Source organism: Schistocerca gregaria, chromosome 4, assembly GCF_023897955.1.
Source record: "Schistocerca gregaria isolate iqSchGreg1 chromosome 4, iqSchGreg1.2, whole genome shotgun sequence".
Lineage (NCBI taxonomy): Eukaryota > Metazoa > Arthropoda > Insecta > Orthoptera > Acrididae > Schistocerca > Schistocerca gregaria.
In genome coordinates, this window is record NC_064923.1 from 774351574 (window position 1) to 774369382 (window position 17809).

The 17809-nt window shown below is 45.2% G+C and overlaps 1 protein-coding gene across 1 annotated transcript in view; it reads right to left on the minus strand.

Moving 5' to 3' along the window:
- Positions 1-17809, minus strand: part of LOC126266642 (nuclear pore complex protein Nup155) — a 223436-nt gene that overhangs the window by 30033 nt on the left and 175594 nt on the right. The window contains exon 23 of the mRNA XM_049971033.1: positions 3157-3388. Coding sequence (XP_049826990.1) covers positions 3157-3388 — 232 coding nt within the window. The remainder of the gene's footprint in view (positions 1-3156; positions 3389-17809) is intronic.

Consider the following 17809-nt stretch of genomic DNA (forward strand, 5'->3'; position numbering starts at 1 on the left):
GCTACCTGCCTGACTCTTATCGAGACGTATCAGGGGTCTCTTAACCCTCCAACTGCACACGTTCCACACCATAACAGAACCTCCACCAGCTTTAACAGTCCCCCGCTGACATGCAAGTTCTATGTATTCATGGGGTCGTCTACATACCAGTACATATCCATCCACTCGACACAATTTGAATTGGGACTCATCTGACCTGGCAACATGTTTCCTTTCAACAACAGTCCTATGTCAGTGTTGACGGGCCCAGGCAAGGCGTAAAGCTTTGTGTCATGTAATCATCAAGGGTACATGAGTGGGTCTTATAAAAGCCCATGTCGATGATTCTACGTGGTTCGCACGCTACCACTTTTTGATGGCCCACCACCGAGATCGGCAGCAATTTGCGGAAGGCTTGAACTCCGATATTGCAGTGTTATTCTGATGACAATGCACTGCGGTGAGCACAGCCGTTACGAAACACATCATATAAAATCGCAATTGCCATGAGTCATGCATGGATAGCAATATGGTAAGCCAACTGCTCAGGTAAGTGGGAAATCCGGACTCGAGTCCCGGTCTAGCACAAAGTTTCATTGTCGTCATTCTATTCTACAGCTGATTTGTGAATTCATCTCATTTGTTGAACTTCAGTCACACTGAATGATTCTCTTCAGTCATTGGCCCCATTCTCGCAGGATCCTTCTCAGACTGCAGCGACTTATGAGATTTGACGTTTTACCGCATTCCTGATATTCACAGTACACTTGTGAAATGGCCATATGGAAAAATCCTCACTTCATCGCTATCTCGGAGATGCTATGTCCCATCGCTTGTGCACTAACTATAACAACACGTTCAAACTCAGTTAAATCTAGATAGCCTGCCACTTTAGCAGCAGTAACTGATCGAGCAACTGTGTCAGACACTTGTCTTATATGAACTTTGTCGACTGCAGTGGCATATTCTGCCAGTTTACATATATCTGTAATTAAATACGCATGCCGATACTAGTTTCTTTGGCGTTGCAGTACACAAAGGTTGAATGGTAGAGCAGAAAGGCTGCAGCCCTGCCTTACGCCCTTTTTAATTTGGGCACTTCGCTCTTCATTTGTCGTTGTTGTTCCCCATTGGTTCTTGTATAAAATTGTATATTAACACACCTCACTGTAAAGTGTATTTTTCTGAGAATTTCATTGAATTTGCAAAACTTTGCACTGAACTGCTTTCACATGTTGTGACCCCTTATAAACCCAATATTTCTTCTCATAATGTAATCCAGCTTGTATCTTCCTGGCTCTCTTGGATCTTGGGATGTTCACCACATCATTTTTAAAAAAGTGCATTAGCTATTACTGGCTAAATGGCAATGCAGAACTCAATGAATGTTTCTCCTCTCTCAAAAGCCTGTCTGCATTATCTCTTAACTTTGCCTACTAATCCTTCCCCAAAATGGTGTTTACTGTTGCTGTCCACTTAAAAATAAATAAATATAATGCAAGACACTTCTATGGTGATGATGACGACAAGGATGGAATAGTCCTCATCAAGTGGTAAACCAATGAGCAAGACAATGCCTAGGTAACAGGTCAATACACTAGAACTGAATGAAAATCTGACAATGTATATTGTGTACAGGGTACCACGAAACATTCTGGTTAGCTAAGCAGATTGTCTTGCCCTGATACTACAGACTCTTCTCAGAGATATATATACATTTTATATATTGGTTTGAAATTAAAAGCTAAGAAGATTCATCCGAACTCTGAAATTTTGTAACTGTTCTGGTGACCAATGAAACCATTTTTTTCATTTTGATACGAGACAAGCAGCCAAAGAGAAGATCAATTTTCACGTGTAAAAGCAAAGAGATTTATTGAACTACTTCATTTAATTAACTGAAAATGATTAAGCAATTAAGACTATGTAGACTGCTGCACAGGTATACTGTGTAACATGAACTCCCAGAGCACTGGAGTCAGTGTGTGAGCTGACTCAACAAGGACACATTATGTGGGAGACACGACTTTTCCATTTCTGTGATACTGCTTGTTCTCATGATCTCGCTGCTTCGAATTACTTCATATGCACCTATTTCAAAAGAGGAGGGGCTTTCTTTCACATGCTTGCTAACATCAAGAACTTAAAACCACAAATTTGAGCATTTGATGAAACTGAGCACCTACGTTCAGAAAGAGTATTAGACAGGTTCATTAAGTCCTGCAGTAATGCCTTTGGACTGGTCAGTGAATGTCTGCCGGATTCTCAAATAAATAAATAAATAAATACATTTAAAAATAAAAAAAATTACTGTATCAACATGTCTCCAATGTTGTCCAGCAAACTGCCAGTTTCATTGAAGTCTGTTGTGTGTTTACAATTGATTACATTATGGAATATAGTCGACTTAAGTCGGGTGATGCTGAGGGAATCAGATTAGGAAATTAGACACTTAAAGTAGTAAGGAGTATTGCTATTTGGGGAGCAAAATAACTGATGATGGTCGAAGTAGAGAGGATATAAAATGTAGACTGGCAATGGCAAGAAAACGTTTCTGAAGAAGAGAAATTTGTTAACATCGAGTATAGATTTAAGTGTCAGAAAGTTGTTTCTGAAAGTATTTGTATTGAGTGTAGCCATGTATGGAAGTGAAACATGGACGATAAATAGTTTAGACAAGAAGAGAATAGAAGCTTTCAAAATGTGGTGCTACAGAAGAATGCTGAAGATTAGATGGGTAGATCACATAACTAATGAGGAGTTATTGAATAGAATTGGGGAGACGGGGGGTTTGTGGCACAACTTGACAAGAAGAAGGGACCAGTTGGTAGGGCATGATCTGAGGCATCAAGGGATCACAAATTTAGCATTGGAGGGCAGTGTGGAGGGTAAAAATCATAGAGGGAGACCAAGAGATGAATACACTAAGCAGATTCAGAAGGACGTAGGTTGCAGTAAGTTCTGGGAGATGAAGATGCTTGCACAGGATAGAGTAGCATGCAGAGCTGCATCAAACCAGTCTCAGGACTGAAGACCACAACAACAACAACAACAACAACAACAACAACAACATATTTAAATCATTTAATACAACAAAAAAGTACATTCAAATAATGAGAAACATTAACAGCAACATGATAGTATTTCCATAGGTATCAGAAAATTGAGTTTGCTTACCAACAGGAACACATATGGCTGATGCTGAATACTCCTGTCCAAGTGATTTCACTTTTCCCATTACCACCGCCATAACATCATTAGGAGAAATTGAGCCACATGACAGTATCTCTGCTTCAATGATTTTTCGCCATATTGCTTCGATGAGATACGCATCAAGGTGACCCGCACAATGCACAATTGCCAGCTTGCAATCCCACAACCCAAAAGGCTCAGCATAGTCTTCATACAACTGCACATGAAATTAGTGAAATAGCATGTTATTAAGTCATCATCATGTTATTCAGTATTTTTATCTAGTCATGACAAATATATGACATTTTATGGCTGCAGTTCACAAGGTACCTATAATCTACTCTAAAGTTATTTTGTTATCCAGCATGAAGGAAAATAACCTGGAGAGGCCAGAGGTAGGTTGGGGACACCAAATAAAGCAAATTTTTCCAGATAGCCATAGACTGGAAATGTACTGCTATGGAGTTACATCCATAGATCAACAGCCAATCAGCGAGGAATCGGCCAATTAGCAGAAGTGTTTGCATTTAAATTAACTTGCCCCACATAATGCCTGTGATGCTAAAATGGTCAGGTACTAATTAAATAAACTGAATGAGCTGTGTCAGCTCGTACCAAGTGTAGTCTGTAGATCGAATTTCTGGTTTGTTTCCTTCTGGTTGCCACACGGCACTCTTGTGGCGTGTCTTCTGGTTTTAAATGTTTGCAAGGCGAGCGAGTGTGGAACAGACAGTCATCAGGGATGACGAGAAGGAAGTCTCTTGGAGGAGAAGTGTTGTCAAGTGCTGGTGGTCACTGCCTTCACCGATCCTCTCTGAGGGACCCGTTACAACGGGAATGAGGTTTTTTTTTTTTGGGCGCACAACTACAATGGTCATTAGCGCATTGACTAATTTAGGAATGCACCGCGAGGCACAAGGTTAAAACAGCAACTAAAAGGGTCAACACTATAAAAGACGTATTAACAGGCATAGGATTAAAAAACTACAGCATAATCGAACGTCCTTAGACAGATGTGTCAAGTTGATAAAACGAAAAACGCGAGCAGCAGCTCCTGGGTCACCCGCTAAAATGGCATCCAGAGTACATGGCAGGCCAAGATCAAGACGCAGTGTAGTAAAATCCGGACAGGACGTTAAAATGTGGCGGACTGTCAGCAATTGCCCACATGGACAGAACGGCACCGGCGCTGCCGTCAGCAGATGGCGATGGCTGAACCGACAGTGTCCAATTCGTAGCCGGGCCAAAACGACCTCCTCCCGCTGAGAAGGACGTGAGGGCAACGTCCAAGCTGCGGGAAGAGGTTTCAAGGCCCGAAGCTTGTTGTCCGTAAGTGCAGCCCAATCGGCATGCCACAGCGATAAAATGCGCCGACGAATGACCATGCTACAATCTGATGAAGGGACACAACAAGAAGCCGTCTGAGGCTGGAGGACCGCAGCCTTGGCCGCGGCATCTGCAGCTTCGTTCCCAGGGATACCGACATGGCCAGGAACCCACATAAAGCTAACTGGAGACCTGTCGTCCACCAGCTGCTGAAGAGAGCATTGGATCCGGTGCACGAAAGGGTGAAACGAATACGGATCTCACTGAGGCTCTGCATGGCGCTCAGAAAATCGGAGCAGATGACATAAGCAGAATGTCTGTGTGGCAGATGTACAGAACAGCCTGGTAGAGGGCAAAGAGCTCAGCTGTAAAGACCGAACAATGGCCATGTAGCCGGTATTTGAAACTTTGTGCCCCGACAATAAAAGAACACCCGACCCTGTCATTGGTTTTAGAGCCATCTGTATAAATGAAGGTCATATTAATGAACTTCGAACGAAATTCGACAAAACGGGAGTGGTATACCGAACCGGGTGGTAACCTCCTTTGGGAGCGAGCTGAGGTCAAGGTGAACGCGAACCTGAGCCTGGAGCCAAGGTGGTGTGTGGCTCTCGCCCACTCTAAAGGTTGCAGGGAGTGAAAAATCAAGGCGTTGAAGGAGGCGACGAAAGCGAACTCCAGGGGGTATCAGGGCAGAGACATACAACCCGTATTGACCGTCGAGAGAGTCGTCAAAAAAATAACGATACGATGGGTGGTCAGGCATTGACAGTAGCCGACAGGCGTAACGACAAAGCAGTATATCGCACCGGTTGGTGAGTGGCAATTCACCGGCTTCAGCATGAAGACTCTCGACGGGACTAGTATAAAATGCTCCGATCGCAAGACGTAAACCCCGATGTTGTATGGAGTTGAGGCGGCGTAAGATGGATGGCCATGCAGAGGAGTATACAAAGCACCCATAATCCAGCTTGGAGCGGACGATCGACCGATATAGGCGAAGTAGGACGGTTCGATCCGCTCCCCACGACGTGCCACTGAGAACACGGAGGACATTTAGAGAACGGGTACAACGGCAGCCAAATATGACACATGTGGAAACCAGCTAAGTTTCCTGTCAAATGTAAGACCTAAAAATTTTGTTGTCTCCACGAATGGGAGAGCAACGAGACCGAGTTGTAAGGACGGTGGGAGAAACTCTTTTTAGCGCCAGAAGTTAATACAGACCGTCTTCTCGGCAGAAAAACGGAAGCCATTGGTGACACTCCAGGAGTAAAGACGATCAAGAGAATGCTGAAGACAGCGCTCCAGGAAACATGTACGCTGCGCGCTGCAATAGATGGTAAAATCGTCCACAAAAAGGGAGCCTGGTACATCAGCTGGGAGGCAATCCATTATTGGATTGCTCGCTATGGCAAGAGAGCGATGCTCAAAACGGAGCCCTGTGGCACCCCATTCTCCTGGCGAAAGGTGTGACAGGACAGAACCCACACGTACCCAGAACTGTCGATCCATTAAAAAGGAACGAATAAAAAGAGGCAGGCGACCACGAAGGCCCCATGTACGCATGGTGCGGAGAATGCCCGCCTTCCAACAGGTGTCGTAAGCCGGCTTCCGCAAGAAGTTATTCATAATGAAGATCGACAAAGTAACCAGATGGTCAACAGCAGAGTGGCGCCTACGAAATCCACATTGTACACTGGTAAGTAGGTGCCGAGGTTCGAGCAGCCAAACCAAGTGAGAGTTAACCATTTGCTCCATCACCTTACAGAGACAGCTGGTAAGCGAGATGGGTCGATAACTGGAAGGCAAGTGCTTGTCCTTCCCCGGCTTAGGAATCGGTACAACAATAGACTCGCGCCAGCATGCGGGAACATGCCCCTCAATCCACATGCGATTGTAAGTACGAAGAAGGAAACCTTTACCCGCAGGAGAAAGGTTCTTCAGCATCTGAATATGAATAGAATCAGGCCCTGGAGTGGAGGACCGTGACCGGCCAAGTGCATTTTCGAGTTCCCGCATGGTGAATGGGGCATTATAACTTTCACCATTCGAGGAGTGGAAGTTAGGTGGCCGAGCCTCCTCTGCCTGTTTTCGGGGGAGGAAGGCGGGGGGGGTAATGAGTGGAGCTTGAAACCTCTGCGAAAAAGCGGCCGAAGGCATTGGAGACATCCTCAGGGGCCACAAGGACGTCATTCGCGACCGTCAAGCCAGAAACTGGTGAGTGGACCTCAATGCCAGGTAGGCGGCGCAGGCTACCCCAGACAACAGAATGAGGAGTAAAACTGTTGAAGGTGCTTGTGAAAGCAGCCCAGCTGGCTTTCTTGCTTTCTTTAAAAATACGACGACACTGCGCACTTAATCTTTTATAATTGATACAATTCGCCACTGTATGGTGGCGTTTAAAGGTGCGTAAAGCACGTCGACAAGCACGTAAAGCGTCTCTACATGCTGCGGTCCACCAGGGGACTGGTACGCGACGTGGAGAAGAAATAGTGTGAGGGATGGAATATTCAGCAGCAGTGAGAATGACTTCCGTGAGGTGTGCGGCCTGACTATCGCAGCTTGTGAAGGTTTTATCCTGAAAGGTCGCACTGGAAGAGAAGAGCCCCGAGTCAGCTTTGGACATGTTTCAACTAGTTGAGCACGGAGAGGGGGTATGATGCAGGAGATGGATAACACACGGGAAGTGGTCGCTTGAATATGTATCAGAAAGTGCATACCACTCAAACTGACGTGCAAGTTGGGTAGTACATACAGAGAGGTCTAAATGGGAATAGGTGTGAGAGCTGTCTGAAAGAAAAGTAGGGGCGCCAGTATTGGGGTCGACAAGATTGAGCTTGTTGAGAACGTCTGCTAACAGGGAGCCCCTCTGACAGGATGCTGGAGAGCCCCAAAGAGGATGGTGAGCACTGAAGTCTCCAGTTAACAAAAATGGTGCAGGGAGCTGAACAATAATTTGCAGCATGTCTGCCCTGGTAACGGCAGACGACGATTGAGTGTAAACGGTACAAATGGAAAATGTAAAAGTGGGGAGAGTAATGCGAACGGCAACTGCCTGCAGGCCGGTGTGCAATGTGATGGGATCATAGTAGATATCATCCCGGACCAGCAACATAACCCCTCCATGAGCCGGAATACCTGCCACAGGAGTAGGTCAAAACGCACAGAGGTGTAGTGTGCCAAGGCAATTTGATCGCATGGGCGTAGCTTCGTTTCCTGGAGGGCTACGCCGAGCGGACGGTGCAAGCGGAGCAGCAATTTCAAGTCCTCTCGGTTGGAGCGAATGCTGCGAATATTCCAGTGAATAAGTGCCATCGTGAGAAGAAGATGCAAGAAGGGGTCATCTCGAAGGCCGCTGAGGGCTCGGCTAGCAGGAGGCAGATAGTCATCGTCCATTTGTTCTATAGGTTCATCAGCCATCTTGTTAAGATGGCCGGGAGGGGGAGCTTCCTCCGTTGGTGAACGGCCAGATGTTCGGCTACCAGCGGTGCAGCCAGGCGAAATGGATGACGGCCTGGGGTGGCGCAGGAGAAGAAATGCGCCGTGGTGGGGAAGGAGACTGTGCTTCCTATGAGCCTTCTTGGAAGGTCGTTTTGTGGAAGTATTGGTCGATGGCTGAGAGTTCGAGGTACGTAGGAGGTCTGCACGAGATGGTTCCTTCTTGAAGGCCCGTGCATCTGACTTCTGGGTCTTCGTCCTGGCAGAAGCTAATAAAGGTGCTTGTGTCGGAGGGGTGACGGGAGGAAGAGGAGACATCGACCAGGCGATCCTAGCACTGGCCGAACGGACGACAGTAGTGCTGAAGGTCATATCGCATGTCTGCGTCGCCACCTCCCTGGTAGTCCGAGGAGAGGCGAGGACAGTACTGTATTTCCCCGCTGGGAGCAGCGTGGGCTTCCTACTAGCAAATAGCTTGCGAGCAGCCGATGTGGACACTTTCTCTTTGACACGAATCTCTTGGATACAGCGTTCTTCCTTGTAGATGGGACAGCCTCGGGAGGATGTTGCATGGTCACCGTGACAGTTCACACAACAAGGAGACGGAGGTGGACAGTCACCGTCATGGGCATCCCTGCCACAAGTGACATTTAGCCGCATTGGAACAAGACTGGCGAGTGTGATTAAAACGCCGACACTGGTAGCAGCGTGTAGGTGTCGGGACATAGGGGCGAACAGAAATAACCTCGTAGCCTGCTATGATGCGCGATGGCAGCTGAACACTATCAAAGGTCAAGAGAAGTGTCCGGGTCGGTACAAGGTCATTGTTGACCATTTTCATGACCCTATGGTCAGCCGTCACACCCTGCTCAGCGAGCAGACTGAATCTCCTCGTCAGTCAATCCGTCGAGTGATCTAGTATATACCACGCCACGAGACGAATTTAAAGTGCGGTGAGCCTCCACCCGACCCGGACAGGGAATGTGTACAGGAGTGTGGCCCGAAGCAGTTTATGTGCCTGAAAGGCGCTCTCAGTTTCTAGTAACAAGGTACCTTTACGCAACCTGGTACAAGACTTGACCGAACCGGCTATGGCATCTACGCCTTTCTGGATAAGGAAAGGGTTGACAGAGGAAAAATCCTTTCCGTCGTCAGATCGAGAAACTACGAGGAACTGTGGGGCAGGCGGTAGTACTTTTGTCACTGGTGGCTGGTCAAGTTTCCGTTTGTGGGCAGAAGTCGAGAGAGAAGAAGAAGAGAAATCCATTGCGGAGGAGTCCCCCACAATTTCCAGCGTCTCCTGTGCTCCTTCCTTGTGGGGACCCTCTCAGAGGGCGCTCCCGCCTTAGGTGATTGTTCGCACCTCAGGTCACACCTCCCGAGAAACCAATGGAGGGACCAATCGGCACGGTCGGAAGGTGTCAGCTCAGGCAATCACCCATCCCTGGGCCTGGCCCTTACCAGGGGGTACGTGGGTGCCTTACTTGTCTACCCAGAGTGGGGAATTACGCGTTACCCCGTCACTGGCTACGTGTGCGAACGCGTGGGTCGGCCTTCAGGCACGCACAGGGAGGAAGGAAGACGAGGAAAAAGAAAGGAGAGAGGGAAAGAAAGGACAGACTGTCTCAAACGCCGAGGCGGAGACCAGAGAAGGCAAGGAGAAGAAGGCAAGGGAAAGAGTAAGTAAGACAGTGAGATGGAGAAGAACAAATAAAGGAAGGAAGAAACCAGAAGAAGTAAAAAACCAAAATTAACGCAAATATAGGTCGTGGAACCGTCCGTCTCCGGACGCAGGCGCTAACTACCCCCTTGAGGGGGAAGGACTCCTTTTAGTCACCTCTTACGACAGTCAGGAATACCTCGGGCCTATTCTAACCCCCAGAGCCGCAAGCAGTACTGTGAGATCTGGTTTGGTGGAGTTAGTGATCTCTGGTGTTACTGCTCTGCCCTATGTGATTCTTCCCCGAGTTGTGAATTCGTGCTTTCTAGGAAGTTTGGATCTGCTGTTAGTGTGGTCTGTATTGCTTATAGAAACTGTTATATTACTTTTACCTTCTGTGCGAGCAGCTGGGAGATTGACAGTGTTTGCAGGTGCTGCTGGTACTGTCACGAAAATTTATGACTAATGTGTTCTTTTAATTATGTTTTAGATTCTGTGCTGGCCAGATCTATTAGTATGCTGAGTGCGCTGCCAGATAGCTGTGAATTTTTTTGCGTAGGCACCCTTGTGTGTTGTGAGATGAGATTCCTTATCTGGCTCCTAGACCTAACTGGATCTGTGGGACGTCTCTCCCTGGTATGAGACCATTAAATTTCTGAAGGGAAGTTCTAAATTGTTATTCAAAATCAACTTGGACTATGTCTGTAGCTTGATTATATTAATATACTTATTCTTGGTTCTCACCAGTGTTTAAATTGCACTATTCTTGCAATTCTTAGTTTAGTCTGTTAGTCACCATTTGCTGGCTATTTTAACTTATCCAGGATTGCTTGTTCAGACAGCTATTTGCTGGAAGTACTAATTGACTTGTTCGTGTTTCCAGGCACCTTATTACTGCACGACACTTATTTTGAGTGTGTCCTGCTGTTGGCTGATGGTTCAGCTACTGTTTCTGCAAGCTATGCATGTGTGCAATTGGTCCACCCTGACAAGAGGGAGTGCATAAAATTACTGGGGAGCGTTTAGGATTGGCCACTGACATTATTTTGTGTGAAGGTGCTCCGTGAAAAGGTGACTGCTGTTGAAGTCAAGTCTTACCTTCACTAGTTCGCGTGGGCCTAAACATTTTCAGAGTTCATGCATTTCTTTGGCTTTTTACTTGATCCCTTTTGGTACTGTGCCATTTTCGTATCAACTTTTCCCTAATCAGCCACACCATTTTTTGGCCCTTGTATTTGCTCAAATTTGTTGGCTCTCACGAAGGACTGTGTTAAGTATTGGTCTGCAACTTAAAAACATTCTGTTAGGTCTGTACATTTAAATTTGTCTAACCATTTTTACTGAGCTTGTGTTAGTTGTTGTTACATTGGACTTTTAAAAATTTTGCTTCGAATTTGTCATAACTCTTAAGGGACCTTGTCGTATCCTGCCACTAGTGCATGGGAGTGTGAGTGAGAGTGAGAGTGAGCAGAGAGTGTACGCAGAGAGTCGTGTTGCCACACATGTGTACTTCAATCAACCGTCAGCTGCATCAGCAGCTGGCAGGCCACTAAAGGCCACCTATAGACAGTGTGCACACAGCACGGTCTCCGCCGCACCGTCCACTGGTGACTCGCAACTACGGATGTGCAAAGTAGCGCCTACTCACTACGTTCTTTTAGTTTGTACCACTCACATCAGTTGTTCTGTGTATCACTTCTGAATGATTCTTTTGTCTTGTCTGTGGAGTCACCAGAGGCTTATTTCTATTCTTATTCAGAGGTTTACGTATAAAGCAGTAATTGCATTACTTGGATCAGTTTTGTGCATTACTTGGTTACACAACTGGGGACGAGTTGGAATGGCTTTCGCATGTGCAGTGTTTTAAGTGCAGTTTCGTGAGGTTTAGTCATATGGACATCGTGCTACTGGCTCGGATTCAACAACCTAATTCGGCAATGACCACTTTTGTCGGCTTTCATTAACAGACAAGGTACCATTCCACCAGTCTACCCACCCATTTTTCCTCTATATAATGATTCAGCTGAGGACTGGGAGTTAAAAAAAAGACAACATTTTTTGGCTTCTAGTGTGACAGGTCCGAATTTGAACAAAGCCTACTTCCTCTCGTGGATTCCACCCAAGGTGTATCACTTACTGTGTCAGCTTGCCGTCTTACAAGAACTGGCAGCTCTTACTTCTGATCACATGTACAATTTATTGTCCAAGTACCATTGCAAATTAACTCATGTCATGCCACGAGAAACCAAGCCAGTCACACATGGCCTGGGCTGCCAAACTTCATGGACTTAGCCAAAAGTATCAGTTCATCATTGATGCCCATAATACCCCTATACATATGCTATGGTGCGTGAACCAATAATAAGTTTAGCTCCGGACAAGATAGTGTGCCAGAAGGCTTCACTATGTGAATACCCCCACTGGAAGAAGTTTTGCAAATAGCACAATCTTTGGAAGTTTTGTGGTAGCAGGCAACAGAATTGAAGTGTGACAGTGTGCCAGTAGTGTCACAAGATGTGCCATCTATGACGACAGATAGCTTGCATGAGGAAGCGGCAGTGGTGACAGCATTGGTAAGCATGCGGGCCCAGCGGAGAGCAGACCGAAGCAGCCCAAGCAGCTGCGACCGCCACAGTGCCAGCATTCTCTGTTTTTGTCTTGTCCTCTTTGTCTCCATGTGTCATTTGCCGAAGATTGCTCAGGATATGGACATGGGCATTAACTGTGTGACTCCAAATCTTGTGAATTTTTCCAAGTAGTTTATCGAGTTAAATGTTTCTTGTCAAATGCTCCAGCTACAGGTCGACATAAGTGCTGCAGTGATGTCATTGAATTTTCAACGTATGACACCGGCCATGCAGGAGCTGGTCAGTTATGACAAACAGAACACTGCACTGTTGGGACCATTTATGGCACCTACCTCTTACAAGTCAGTGGTTCGTTCCATTACATTTTTGGTGGTTGCTGATGCCAACGTTGAAAACTTGTTTGGGATGAATGCATTACAGGCATTTGGATTTTCTAACACCAATGCAGTTGTGTCCGATCAGGCACAGTATGTAAGAGAGAATTGGAAACATGAGTTTTCGGACTTATTTTCGGAAGGTATAGGGTGTGCTACTAATTTTTCTACTCATATATTTCTTTGAAATCCACAGCTTGGGGTCATTTTTGTCTTGCACGTCCTATTCCTGTTGCCTGGAAAGATCAAGTGAAATCAGAATTGGATGGCTTCAATCTCTAGTGGTGGTGCAACCTGTTACGGCTGGAGGAACCGCCAGCAAAAATATTGGGCGGAAGGTGGGGGGTGGTGGCAGTACTTCTGTAAAATTGATTTTTCTGAAGCGTATCTGCAGGTCCTGTGGATGAAGAGTCTCGCCAAGTTCTGGTTTTGAATATTTCTTTTCGTCTCTATCAATATTCGTGTCATCATTTTAGTGTGACTAGGTCTCCTGCTATCTTCCAATGATTATGCCTGTCCTGGGTTGATATAGTTGTCACTGGCTCTTCCAAGGCCAACGACTTGAAAAATTCGTGCACCTTGTTTTCTGCCTTACAGTCCGCCAGCTTATGGTGAAAGCTTGCGAGATCTCCATTTTTCAACCTTCTATTGTTTATTTGGGATTCAAGATCTTGCAGAATGGGGTTTTTCTGCTGCCAAACTATATCTCAACTGTTACGTCTATGCCTCGCCCCCTCATCCATGAACGCGTTTCAGGCCTTTCTAGGGAAGATAGCGTGCTGCCATGAATTCCTGCCAGGTGCTGTCACATTGGCCCACCCATTGTATTCCTTGTTATGCAAGAATGTACCTTTTTGCCGGCATCTAGATTGTGAATGTGCTTTTCAAATGTTGAAATCCAAACTAATGTCATCCCCTTGTTTAGCTACATTCTCCTTGGACGATCATACAGCTTTGGCAACTGCCCTCACAGTACAGCCTTAGCGGAGTCCCCAGTGCATCGGTATGCCAACGACTGATTGATCTGTCGCTTTCACCTCAATCTCTCACCGTGGCCCAGCAGTCTTACTCTCAGATGGAAAAAAGATGCTCTTGCCAGAGTCTACACTCTTCACAAATTTAGTGTTTTATTTTTTTTATGGCTCCAAGTTCATTTTCCTACTGACCATAAATCCTCGGTTTTCTTGTTTAAATGTTACACTTCCTCCCCTGACAAGGTAGCATACCACTGACAACGCTGGGCGCTATTTTTGTCTTGCTACAATTAGGAAATCCATTATGAAACTATGTATAAACATGAAAATGTCGATGCTTTGTCCTATGTTCCTATAGGTTGTGATCATGACTTTGACATGTTTTTTGGCCAGGGATTGATGGTGAAATTGTCCGTTTCATTGAGGCTTGTAAGCAGTGTGCTCAACAACAGGCAGCTTCCAGGACACCCTTGTCCTGCTACTCCTTTCTATACCAGCCATGTGAACACATTGATGTAGATTTTGTGCGTCCCTTCTTCAATTCCTGCTGGCTCTCAGTTGTGGATATATTTTCCCAGTTTCCTTACATTCTCTGTTGTGTGTGTGTGTGTGTTTTTTATGTCGACTGTGTTCACAATTCATATGCTTTTGAGGTTCCCCCCCCCCCCTCCCTCCTATTGTGGGGTTGGCTTGTACATTAGTTTCCAACAATGGAGCCCAATTAGTTTCTCATACCTTAGCTCCCGTCACAGCATTTGCTTCGTTGTGGCTCCGCCATTCAACTGTCAGTCAATTGCGGAGGCTGAATGACTAGAGCATATGTTCATGAAAAAGTTTGTTGTGGATTCTGTGACAGATGACGTCCTTTTATGATGTATGGCTGGTGTAGCACTTTGATCAGTTTTGCCCCTGCACACTGCCGGAAGCTAATGGTTCATGGGTGTGGCCTCCGTCGCTGCTCACTATCTCACACCCATTGTTCCCTGCTGTGGAGGCGCCCCCATCCCATTAGTTGTCTCCTCCGCGTGTGGTGCCCTTGGGTTCCAGCTTCCTTATGCTCTGGTCGGGCCTGTCTCCACCTGCCCTCTTACCTTCACCACCTCAAGCATCATTTCCAGTCGGTCCAGCTCCGTCTCCTCTACACCGAGACCTGTCCTGCTGATAACAACACGGAGATGGCAATGGCACCCTCCTGCCTGGCGCTGTTGTCGGGTGTCACGCGGGGTCCCCCACCCTCGGTCACACCCTCATCTCCACGCTTACCGGCACTATGCTCCAATGCCTGTCTAGCACATTGCCCCACCCCAACGCCAGCACCAGCTCCTGCCACTCCAGATCTGATGAATGTTTCACACATTGGACCACTGGCATCTCATCCATCCCTCTTCACATGAGCAATACGTGTGCTGTATCTTGCTATGAATGAATATTAGTGTGAGTGTGCCGAATGTAGTGTCGCCGTGCGTGCGTACTTAGATCAATTTCCAACTGTATACGTGTGGGCCAGCCACTAGAGGCCACCTGTAGGAAGCGTGCACATGGCACAGTCTCCTCCACGCCATATCTGGCTTTATTTGATCAGTTTCATGTATTACTTAGTTACTGTAGACCATGTTAAATTTCGGTCTGTAATTTAAAATGAGCCTGTTAACTTGGACATTCGAATTTGTTTAAATATTTTACCGGTTACTAAATTTGTGCTAGTAGTTGTTTGTTACATTTGACCTTCAAAAACTTTCCTTGAAATTTGTCAGGTTTCTTAGAGGCCTGTGTTAAATCTTTGGTCTGTAACTTAAAACTATTGTGTTTTACTACTGTTACCCTTAAACAATTTTGGCTTAACAGCCGAAGCCAGATGAACTTCAAATTCCTATCCATGGCTTGTTACATTACACTCAAACTTTTTGTCATGCATACTGTGTAAAGGTGACAAATAAATCAACTACTGGTATGCTAAGAGTACTGTAATTTTATTGCACTATTAAGATAATAAGTTGCACTGCAGAAACAACACTGCAGTAAAATAGTCCCCATAAGACAGTATATGGTGTAATGTTGTTAATAATAAAATCTTAAGGCTACATGTTTTCATTTTTGCGAATGTATAGAAAGCACGAAATAACTTTTGTTCAAACAAGTACAGCAGCAGCTTAGTAAGACATAACTGCACTGCTAGACACACTCAAATATACTTGCTTATTGGACAAACTTTTACATGCTCACTGCCCTTGTGTCTGTTGGCTGTCATTCTATGACCGTAGCTCCACATTGCTGCCTTCCCAACATATGTCACATGGAAAATTAGCTGAAAATAAATAAGGAACAAAGATTGCAACCTAATGCCCTACAACACTACTATAAGAGGGTACTGACATTGTTTCTAAGGCCTGTGAACAAGACACTGGAGGAGGAGGAGGACAGGGTATAGGGAGGGGGGGGGGGGCGGCAGTTCATATACTGGGTGGGGGGAACTAAATTAGTTACAAATTACGGCATACACACACTTTAGTCAACATGTAAATGTCTAAATTTTTGGATTTAGATTATGACATGTTCAATATGCCTGCCATCACTGGCAATGATGTGGCACAGAAAAATAACGAAATACTGCACGACCAGCTGAAGTGTTGAAGCATCGATGCTGTCAATGACTTCCTGAATGGCTGTTTTCAGCTCAGCAATTGTTTTGGGGTTATTGCTGTACACCATGTCTTTAATATAGCCCCACAGAAAGGAGTCTCATGTATTCAGATCCGGAGAATATGGTAGCCAAACATGGTCCCCAAAGTGCTCCTCCAGGACATCAAACACTCTCCTGCTTCAATGGGGTTGAGCTCTGTCTTGCATGAACCACATTTTGTTGAGATCAGGGTCACTTTGGATAATGGGATAAAATCATCTTCCAAGACCTTCATGTACCATTTGGTAGTCACCATGCCATGAAGGAATATCACACTGATTATTCCGTGACTGGATGTTGCATACCGCACAGTCACCTGTTGAGGGGAAAGATACTTCTCAATCGTGAAACGCGGACTCTCAGCCCCCAAATGCATCAATTTTGTTTGATGACGAACTCATCCAAATGAAAGCGAGCTTTGTCGCTAAACTATATTCACATACTAATTTCATTTGTGCCCCATTGCGGTCGACCGTGCAGTTTAAATGTCGCAACGGAAACCGTTCAGAAGTTGTGATGATTTTATTTCATTAAGTTCAATAACTGTTACCCTATTTCATTAATGAAATTCAATGCTTTAACTAAGGCAGATAGAGAATCAGTATTAAATAAAGATAGAGACAGAAAATTGATGACACCATACTTACTATTTAAAGAGCGGAATTTACTTTTTATATTTGCAATTCACTTGTCAGGTAACAGTACATACTCAGTAAAAATGTGACAAGCTTCTCACACAAGCAGAGGATGTTTTGTTGGAACAGGTGTATGAGAATTTTGTCATCAGTACCCCAAAATCGGACTGCTGATCTTGTTAGTGGCCAATGTATCACAACTACACAACAAGGAAGGTTCACCATTCCTCCTTTCAATGTTTTTCCTCTCAATGATGCTAACACTGAACAGGAAAGTGGCAACTAACAATGGTGGGAACTGTGTTAAGGTATGTTATAACAGTTCCTCACTTTCCTGGGTTGGTTACTCTTGTTACATGGCATAATCTTAAATTCACTCAATGGGTTTGCAGTAGCTAAATGGAGGCCTGGGGGTTGCCTGATGTACTTCTTAAGCAGAGTACACATTCTGCAGGAATGTGCAGATTAGAACATTGTTCTATCATTTACGCCTCATCTATTCCAACACCTTTATAACAGCTATCAGTTCAGCATTAAATGGAGAAAATTAATCCTGAAGGCAAAGACAATGCGAGGAGGAATGCAGGTATCATCTGTATATATTCTGATTGAGAACTTGATAAAATGAAGACCAAAGCCCTAGGTTTCACACAGATTATTTTCTTAAATTCCTTTTAAAACTGTTCCTTAGTATCACGAGAGGCTTAACCTCCTGCAATCTGAGACATTTAAACCATACTCGTTTGGCTTTCATTAGTATACATCTGAAGATTGCCATAAGTCTCTATGCCAAAATGCCATAGCAGAAATTGACATTAGCAGTAGCAGTTCTGAAATTTCAGAGAACATTATTCAACCCTGTTGTAAGCCAGTCATTACCCCTACACAAATTTCTAAAATTGGCTGAGCTGATCTTAATACTTAAGAGTGGAAGCATTGATGATTTGATGGATTTTGTTG